Raw genomic sequence first — 10,151 nt, 5'->3', positions numbered from 1 at the left:
CTTCTGGTTCTACAGGGAGGAGAGAAATCCACACGCAGCAGACAGCTGCTCCCGAGCCAGGCCCAGAGCCACCCCTCTCCCAGCCAAGGAGCCCAGACGGGAAATGTGGCTGTGCAAAGCCCACATGGCGCTCTCCGTGCTAACCCCACTCCACCCACCATTTTCTGGAGCTGACAGAGACGGGAAATGAGTCCCCAGCCGCGGGAGCAGGGCGGGCCAGAACGAGATGAGGCACAGCGCCCTCACGGGCATGAAGGTCAAGCTCAGCTCAGTGTGATGAGCTGCAGCTAGCACTGATGCTTGCGAGTGCTTGAGGCTTTCCTAAGAGAGCAGAGGTGGGGGTGGGGCTAGACACTCGGGTCTGGTCAAGGTTGATCGACTCAAGCGCCCCCGCCGGGGGTTTCCTCCCTGCTGAGAAAGCTCTCTCAGGCCCACTCGCTGCCCCCTTCCCGCTGGCCAGGCCGGCCGCCAGCCCCAGGCAGGGCCTGTGAAGAAGGGAAGGGCGCTCGCTGGGCTTGGCGACGGGCTCGGGGAATAGGTGATGGCTGTGCGCCCCCACGGGCCCCAAACTCTCACCCAAGTCAACTGGCGTCGGGCCACATGGCTCCTGCTCAACTCCCACTGGCCGTGGCCATGTCCAACGGGGCCAGGTCCCCCAGGGAGCTGTCCAGGCAAGGGAGACCCCACTGCTGCCCCTTGACCATCCCCCCAGCCCCAAGCAAGCATGGGGTCCCCGCCATGCGGGGGTGGCGGCCTTGAGCCCGCGGGGGAGTCCTTCTGTGGGAATGAGGTTTGCTTTGTCGGGCGTCGCTGGTAGACGCCTGTGGGTACATCGTGGTTGAGGACAGTTTTGTCTGGTGCAAAGCGAATTTTGGTCAACGTCTACATTCGCAGAGAAATGGAAAGAAAAATAATCAGGAATTGTATATGGAGGAATCAAAACCCGTGGCCATGGACAGAAATCTCAGAAGCTCGGGGAGCGTGTCCATGTCCGTCGGTAAGTCAGGGACAGACGCTGGCCCTGGACGAGGCGCCACGCGGGCCCTCCCGCTCGCCAGCCTGCCTCCGGCTCTTGCCGGGCTGCGGCTGCCTGGGTCTGTGGGTGGACGCTGGCCCCGGTTGTGCGGCAGGGAGGGCGGGAGGAGGCAGGGCGTCGATGCGCGTGGGCCACCAGAGAGCCCGAGTCTGGGACAGGAAGACCTTCTCCAGGCCCAGCACCGCCACCTCTCCCCTCCCTCATTCTGGGCTTGCAGGTGCCCTCAGTCTCAGCTTCCGCCTGTTCTTCACCCAAATGTGAAGACAGGGAAGACAGGGTTTCCCAGACTATCTCAAAAGCATGCTCAGATCTCAAAAGGGCACCTAGGGGCCCTCCCTGGTGGCACATCGGGTCAGGGCGCAGCACTGCAAGCCGGCCGCAGCCGCTTCAGTGCGAGATCGGGCAGGGCGCGGCAGACCTCTCCTGTCTCCCCGCTGCCCCCTCAGCAGTGGACTTTATCCATCGGCCTCTTCTGCTCCCCGCTCTGTCTCTAGGGAGTCCTCTCGCCGCCCCTGCACCTCTGGCCTGGACCCCAGCTCTGTGTGCATAAATAGATGAACTTAAACAAACTAAAAGGGCACATAGAATTTCTCAAAACCAGGTGGACTGACACAGAGTGGGACCCCCCACCCCGCACCCCCACGTAGGCAGAGCGTGCCCGGTGCTGTCTGCAGGGCACCCGCGAGGTCGGGGCCGGGAAGCAGGTGATGGCCCCGCTCACTGCCCTGCCCAGGCTCTGCGGGCGGGAGCGTCCTCACGCTACTGCCCACCCAGGACGACGCCAGCAAGTCGACCCTGTTACCGAGGCTGAGGAATTGCCCGAAGCCGCGCAGCGGGGAGCAGGCGAGCCGGGCAGGCGCAGGCTCTGTGGCGGGAGGACGGGGTCGGCGAGGTTTCCCAGTGCAGCAGCCCAAACCAGGTGGCCCAGTCACCTGGGAGCTTCTCAAAAATGCGAATTCCTGGGCTCCCCCATGGGTCATCGAGGCCTCGGGGAGGGGATGTGCTTCAGCTCCCGAAGACAGTCAGGAGCCGGGAGAGGGGCCCTTCCCTCCCCCCGTCCACGTCCACGTCCACGGAGGAGCCTGAGCCCCAAAGGCAGTGACTCCCGCCCCACCCCGCAGCCAGCCAGACTGCTCGCACACGGCCGCTGTCGCAACCGCCACTTCTCCCGAAGCGGAGGCTCAGCCAGAGTCGCTGGGCTCTGCGAGATGAAACGCCACTTCCCGTGTCTGCGCCCCCGGCTGCCTGTGCCACAGAGGAAGGGATGGTGCCACACCACGAGCGCGGGCCTTTCCGCAGGGGCCGGCAGCACCTCACGCAACTTGGGGGCTGGAAGCCACAGGCTCTTTGCCACGGCTTCTTCCGGACTGGAGGGTTGGTTCCAGAAGTGACCGCAAAGCCCTGCACTTCCAGGAGATGGGCGGCGGGACTGCTTTTCTCTGAGCCCCCAGCCCAGCCCCCGCAGCCCCCTCAGCCCCAGCCTCCGGCAGCCCCAGCGCCCCCCAACAGCCCCAGCACCCCCTGCAGCCCAGCCCCCGCAGCCCCCTCAGCCCCAGCCTCCGGCAGCCCCAGCGCCCCCCAACAGCCCCAGCACCCCCTGCAGCCCAGCCCCCGCAGCCCCGCCAGCCAGAGCGGCGACGAGCCGTCAGCCACCAACACTTGCATAAAACACACAACAGGCAGCCGCCACCAGCTGCTCTGGAGCCTGATGAATAATTTAGACACAAATTACCCTTCTCCAGATGAGTCCACGCAGTGATTCTCACCGCGAACACCCCGCTGCCAGCCCGCCCGCCGCAGGCTGGGCTCCAGCACCTTCCATCCCAGTCTAAGAAGCCTTCAGCTGAGCCAGACCTGAGCCGGGACTCAGCGCTCCTGGCCTCCCCCTAAAAGGGGGGCTGGGCAGCCAGCTTCTGCCTCACAAGCTTTCCGCTGGGCGCCACCCACCAGCCGGGGCTCTAAAGTGTGGTTTAAAGAGTCGATTTCTGGCGGGAACATAAATCGGTACAAGCACAATGGAAAACTAGGTGGAGGTTTCTCTAACTGCTAAACATGGAGCTTCCCTATAACCCAGCAATCCCACTCCTAGGTGTCTACCCAAAGACACAAAAACATCCATGCAAAAGGACACGTGCACCCCCATGTTTATTGCTGCTCTATTCACATTAGGGAAGATGTGGGATCAACCCAAATGCTCAAAAGTAGATGACTGGATTAAGAAGATGTGGTTCATAGACATCGTGGAATATTACTCAGCCATCAAAAAGATAAACTCATGCCTTTTGCAACAACATGGATGGAGCTGGAAAAGATCATGCTTAGTGAAGTAAGCCAGAAGAAAAGGGAAAATACTGGATGGGGGACCTCCCTGGTGGCGCAGCGGGTTAAAACACAGCACTGAGAAGCTAAAGCCACTGCAGCATGAGTTCGATTCCCGCCTGCCCCGGAGGTGACCACATGACGCGGCAGACCTCTCCTGGCCCGCCCGCTGCTCCCCTCAGCAGTGTACTTCGTCGATCTGCCTGTTCTGCTCCCCACTCTGTCTCTGGTGAAGCCTCTCGCCGCCCCTGAGCCTCTGGCCTGTACCCCAGGTCTGTATGAACAAATAAATAAATCTTTAAAAAAAAAAATACTGGATGGTTTCACTCATAGTAGAAGCATATGGCATCAGAAAAAAAAATTGTAATAAAGTAAAAATGAAAGACAATGAACAACTATAAACCAAGGTGACTATAAACTATAGGCCATGGGAGTGAGGAAGGATCAAAACTGGGGCAGGACGCGCACAGGACTGTGGCGGTGGCACAGGGGCGAGCTGGCGTGGGAAACCCACAGGGGTTACAGCCAAGATGAGAAAATGCACAAAATGGAGAATGATGGGAAAAAATAGTCGATTTCATGCCATTTGGTGCTAATGCGGTTTCTTTTGTTTTGTTTTGTTTTTAATCTTCCCTTGCAACGCTTACCCCAGGCTTTATCATATTTAAATAGTGTAAAAGGAAGCTGGGTGGGAAGTGGCTGCTTCCGGGGTGGGGCAGGGAACGTGCGCAGGGGAGTCTGGAAGTTCCCCACGAGCCGAGCGCCCAGAAACCAACAGGACAAAACCCAGGACGAGCCAGAGACAAAATTAATCGGTGGAAAGGAACAAGAGTGTGCTGGAAGGGACTGCCCTGCTGGCCAAAGCTGGGCTGATCTGAGACCGAGATGAACAGTAACAGGTGGAAGTTACAAAGCAGTAGAAATAAGTCGGTGGAAAGGTGTGAAGAAGATGAAGTCGAGGAGGGTGAAAATGAGAGGGGCCCTCCCCCTCACAGAAGAGTGCCAAACAGATACATCCAGGAAAGTGGCAGGACCAGAAAACCCCTCTCTTACACCCACCAGGGGGTCATGGGCCCAGGCAAGCACTTGCCCGAGAAAGCAAAAGCGAGTAGGTGTCAGGAGGGGAGGAGACAAGGTGCACACAGGACCTCGGGGATGTGTCCCTGCGCAGGGGCCTTTCCCACGGGGGTGCGGGGGTGCAGGGCTTAACCAGATGCGCGGCCATGTGGCCGATACAGAGACCGTTGGCTGTGTGCACACCAGTCACCAGGTCTTGGCAAAAATACTGAGCCCAAATCAAAGCATGTCAGAAAAACTCAAGGCAATCCAAGTTGCAGGTCATCTTGCAAAAATGGGCTGGGCTTCTCAAAAAATGTTTATTGTGGGTGACAAAAACCAGGGCGATCATTCGAGATTGAAGGGCCTGGAGAAGCCCTCACAGCCCAGGGCAAGGTGAGGTCTCTGCTGCGCTGCAGTCTGGCGGGCAGGAGAGACTCTTCCCCAGACGGAGCACCGTAGTGACGGTCTACTAACGTCAGGCCTGCTGCCGACTCGCTGTGGCCATGGAGAAGGTTGTGTTGTCCAATATGCGTGCGCAAGTGTTTAGGGGCAAAGGGCCACACATGCACCAGCTGACTCCCAAGTGGCTTGAGCACTTGAAGGAAAATCCACACTGAGAGAGAGGAGACCCCCAGCTGGGTTTCTATCCAGGGCACAAGAACGCCAGTTCAAAAGGAACCTGCACGCCTACATTTACCGCAGCATGGCTTGTACCAGCCCGAGGTGGGGCCCACCCACGTGCCCCAGAATGGAGCAGTATCAAGAATGGAGCATGGGTCGCGAAGAGGTGGCCTGTGTACGTGGGATTCCACTCAGCCGCCCAAACGGTCAGCCTGTGCCACTGAGGAAGAGGACGCATCTGCAGGGGTGATGCTCAGTGGTCCAGTCCTACTGGGAATAAGCTACATCTCTTGCAAGCATGAAGCTCCAGTAAATTAGATTTCTGCGTCCCTGACTCTCAGAAGTTCTGGGGTCTCGGTCCACGTCCTTCTAGGCAGGAGCTTGGGTTCCCAGTGCCTCTTCGCCCTCTGCCTGCCTCACATCCACTCATGCTCTGGTTGTGGCGTCCGTCTGCTCTCTGGGGGCAGCACGGCTGGAGACGTGAGACCAAGGCCTGGCGTCAGGAGCGAGCTTGTGTGGCAGGAGGGAGCCCCAGGAGCTACCTGTTGGGTGCCAAACAGGCCCAAACAGGAGCCCCTCCTTGCTGAAGCACTAACTCCTCCTGCTCAGAACGGACCTTCTCTGGAAATAGAGTAGTAGATGAAGGTGGAGGTAAGGTATCGGAGGCTCAGTTTAGTTAAGACGAGGCCAACCCGAATAGAGGACCCCCCACCAACGACTGGTGTCCTAACAAGGAGAATCTGGGCACAGACAAGCACGCAGGGAGGCCGCCACACGAGGGTGAAGACAGACGCCAGGTGCCACATCTACCTGCCGGGTGAGCAAAGATGGCCCCAAACCACCCGAAGCTAGAGAGCAGCGAACAGCTTCCCCCTCACCTCCTCAGAAGGAATCGGCTCAGCCACCTTCGTCTCACATCTCCCACTCAAGAACCGAGAGTATAAACTTCCGTTGCTGCAGCCCCCAGTGTGGAACGTGGCTCGGCCAGTCCAGGACACCCGCCATCCGGGCGCCACACCGCGGAGGCAGGCCCGGCTGTGCGCTGGTTTGGGGTGACTGCCGGGGCCACCTCCCAGCCTTTGCCAGCTCCACAGACATCAAATTCCCAGCCACACAGCAACCCTGTCACTCCACCCGACCACAGAAACGACTGCATTCTGCACAGGACTGCGGGCAGGATGTTCTGGTCAATGCCTGAGAAGTTTGTGTCTTTGGTGAGTGCATATGACTCCAATTGTATTACCATCATCCTTGCCATCATTATCTTGCTGTTCCCTGCACCATGGAAGGTCGTAAGTAAACATGTTTTCACGGTGGGAAAAGCTTTGGGCCAGGAAACGCTCCCCCAAGCCCCCAGCCCCTGCTGCCCGTCACTGGGCCTAGAACCTGTCACGTCTCCCCTACTCCCTTCCTGAAACTAAGCCCCCACCCCCAGGTTTCCTCATTGGCACAGGTGACTCTGCCCTGTGTACCCCCCGGCTCCGAGAGGGCCTTACTGGAACTCAGACTTTAAACTTAGGCCACTAGTCACGAAATATTACGTGGACTCTCAAACACCGATAGACTTGCTAGGTAACCGTGAAACATCATAGTTCCACTAAGATTGGAAGCATCCAGAGGACCTGAGGGGGAACTGTCCTCAGGCCTGGAAGCGCAGGCTCCATCCTGGCTGGGGATGAGCTCCTGGAACCCAGTCAAACTGGAGAACAACATCGAATCCACACACTCGGCTTCGGCGCTGACCTCGATAATAACTGATGGGTGGTAACTGTCAAGGCTCATGCATGAGGCGAACACAGACACACTTGAAGATGGAATTTTAAAAGCAAGTGGAACTGCAGACGAGGAGTGACACTGCCAGTGACTTGTCCCCATCACCACGTTTCTGTGACATCAAGGGGACCCTACAATTTGTTGATCACGCAGCAGGACACACAAAAGTATAAGCACAAAACAAGTCACTTACTTTACAGAGAGCGGAAGTCCTCACTTACCGGGTGGAACCACAGTCAGGTTGATAGTGACAGCCTTGTGGGCCATCAGCTCCTTGAAGCGAGCCACGCAGGTCAACGGGCCGTCGCCCTGGGGCGTGAGGGTCAGGACACTCACTGCGCTGTGAAGGTCGTCAGGCTCCGGGAGGGAGTAGTAGCTGGAGTGGCTCACAGGAACCCCGACCTCCCAGGAAATGTCCGGGAGGGGGGTCCAGCCTGAGGCACGGCAGGTCACATTACAAGGTTCGTCCTTGACAACAGGACGGTCCGTGGGGATGTGTAGGGTCCCCATGACTGGAAAAAAAAAGGAGAAATGTGCGAATGACCATGACTTGCACTTCCAGGTTTGGTTTACGTTTTCCCTTAAGTCACCTTTCAGGAGACTTAGCTCCCCAAACCCTAACTGGCTGTGTCCTTATCGGAAACGCAAACTCAGGTTCTATCTGCCTCTACTTATACCTGCCAGGCTGGTAAAAAGGTGGATTTGCTCCCTCAAAAAGAAAAAAATCTAATTCTAGAGAAAATGAATAAATAAGCATCAGGACCCAGGAGAGCATGGCTTGGTGCTGCAGGGGTCGCATCATCTTTGAGCTGGACTTGCAAAATTGTCTTGAGCTTCCCAGCAGCCAAAGCAAAAGGGGAAATAATCCTTTCCTCTATTTCATTGTTAGAATACATCGCAGAGCCTCATGGGAAGCAAGTCTCTCCTGACCTGTGGTTGATCAGTTTACTTTATTCATCACTGGGGTCACACATTTCCTAATAATTTCCTATGACTTTGCCTTAAAACATTATTCTAGTTAGAAGCTAAATAAAAATGAATTCTCATACTAGAAATAACTAACCTAAAGCATAGATCTTATTATATCACTTAGATAAGTGAGAGTTTTTACTAAGGATCTACCTGTGGATATCAGCGTTTACACTGTCAAAAAGCCACATGGAAATGATATTTTTGTGTGCTGATCTCACTAAAATAACCAGAGGCTTGGCTGCAGGAAAGACACAGGCTTGATGAAATATATCCAGGTAGACAGACAGACAGAAAGCTGATCTAATACACACAAAGTAAATGAGCTGGACAGACCCTGGACTAAGCAACAATAAATCTGATCTCACTTCTGGCTTTTTCTAAAACTGCCCTCCCCTCAGGCAGGTCTCTGAAGTGCTCGAGTTCTGTTTTTTCGCTCTTGAAGGAGATGGTTTGATGAGATAGATCAGTGGTTTCCAAACAGTATACAGTCAAAAAATCATGGTGGGCTCAAGAGTTTTCAGTTTATGTAGGTTATAAATATCATTTTCTACTTTGAAATTCAAATGAAATATGTATTTATTTTCTGGTGTTTGTTTTAAAATAACAATAATATCCCAAGATTTGTTAATATAGAGTAACATCTTCTTATGAAAAAAAAATAGTTTAAACCAAAATAAGTCAACTTGACTCTTTTTTTTTTTTTTTTCCAACTTGACTCTTTTACATACAAGCAAATCTCCGGAAGCTCTGGTGGATTCTCACAGCTGCTTCTATGTTCAGTCTCCTGCAATGTGTTACTTTGTTCGAAGCCAGTAAAGAGAACTGAATCTCACAGATACAGAGCTGGAATATTGAGGAACACTGTGTTCTGATAATCGTGGATAATCTCTAGCGCACAGTAAAACCTAGTTGCCCGGTGGAGTCTAAAACTATGGAAAGGGCCCTTCCTGGTGGCGCAACGGGTTGGAGCCCAGCATGCACGCTGACTGCAGCCGCTTCAGTGCAAGTTCGATCCCCGCCCCGGAGGGGACCCCCAGGGCGCTGCAGACCTCTCCTGTCTCCCCACTGCTCCCCTCAGCAGTGTGCTTCATCCACCTGCCTGTTCTGCTCCCCACTCTGTCTCTGGCGAATCCTCTGGCCTGTGTACCCCAGTTCTGTATGCAGAAATAAATAAATCTTTAAAAAAGTAAATTTAAAACAAAACTCCCTGCTCCATTAGAATTCGCTGTTCTAGTTGCTGCTTCTGGAACCTGCTCTGCAATGGGCCTATCTCCGTGTGAGCTTAAAGCAAGGAGCGAAACAGCTTCCCGTCTGCCCTGGCCGCCAATGACCGCCGGAGGCGTGGGTCACACCCACCCGTGATACAGACACCGTGGGAAGAGGAGGGGGAAGAGCTGTCCGGAAGGACGCCGAGGGCTCCCGCAGGCCCTGTCGCGCCTGGCACCCAAGGGCCCGCTGCTGGGCGAGCTCTGCGACCCCACGTTGCACTTTCCCTCTGATCCTCACAGCAGGTCCACGAGGCCACCTGTCCCCAGGTTGAGGAGGAGGAAGCGGGGCCAGCTCAGGTGTCGCCAGGGACCACGGGTGAGAGCAATCAGAGCCCAGCGCCTGCCGCCTGCCGCGCTCTCGCCTGTGTCCGCCCGGCGCCACACCAAGGTGTGTCCAGACCAGCTAGCCCGTGACGGGAAGCCTCGGAAGTCACTGAGCTGGGAAACCATCGAGCCCCTAGCTGGGCCAGGCCAAGTTCAAGACACGGGAAAATCTACAAGTCAGACAAGTTCTTGTTGAATGCAAACAGGTGTTTCCATCGAATGTTATCAGGTTTGATTTGATAGAAACAAACGTGCAAATCACGGACTTTCCCCCCACAGGCAATGAATGGCCGGTAGGAAATGGACGAAGCCGGGCTGGCCTGTGGGTGTGCGCCATGGGGACCCAAGCTCCATGTGCTGCATATGTTTGGGGGTGCAAAGCCATTAGGCTTTGGCGACGATGTTCTATCAAACATCCTTGCATTTTCTAACTCCGGCATGACTTTGAGCCCCTCAAAATGATTTTAAAATGAAAAACGTGATTACCAGGACTATAAATTTTGTTTACTCTTCTCTTTTCTCTAAAAGACTGTGTGTTTAGGGGACACACCTTCAGGTACGGAGCATGCTGGGGCCAGGGAGGGGTTCTAGACTGGGGGGACCCCTTGGGACGGAGGGAAACATGAACGTGTGAGTCAAAGTTGATAATGAAGGACGAAAACAGAGACGAGAATACGAGCCACTGGAGGAACAGCAGAAACTGTCACCCGTGTGCCACTGCCCCAGAATTCCAGGGCGCATTCCAGAAAAGGAATGTACGGGCTGTATGTGGAATAGGC

At 55.4% G+C, this 10,151-nt stretch overlaps 1 protein-coding gene across 1 annotated transcript in view; it reads right to left on the bottom strand.

Annotated features, from left to right (window-relative positions):
• The window catches only part of IGSF5 (immunoglobulin superfamily, member 5), a 27,595-nt gene that overhangs the window by 7,960 nt on the left and 9,484 nt on the right, over positions 1-10,151 (bottom strand). The window contains exon 5 of the mRNA XM_012730952.1: positions 7,030-7,320. Coding sequence (XP_012586406.1) covers positions 7,030-7,320 — 291 coding nt within the window. The remainder of the gene's footprint in view (positions 1-7,029; positions 7,321-10,151) is intronic.

This window comes from Condylura cristata, unplaced genomic scaffold (assembly GCF_000260355.1).
Source record: "Condylura cristata isolate star-nosed mole 26May11 unplaced genomic scaffold, ConCri1.0 scaffold00003, whole genome shotgun sequence".
Lineage (NCBI taxonomy): Eukaryota > Metazoa > Chordata > Mammalia > Eulipotyphla > Talpidae > Condylura > Condylura cristata.
Note: the sequence above shows the minus strand (reverse complement) of the source record. Positions and strands in the feature narration are given on the sequence as shown.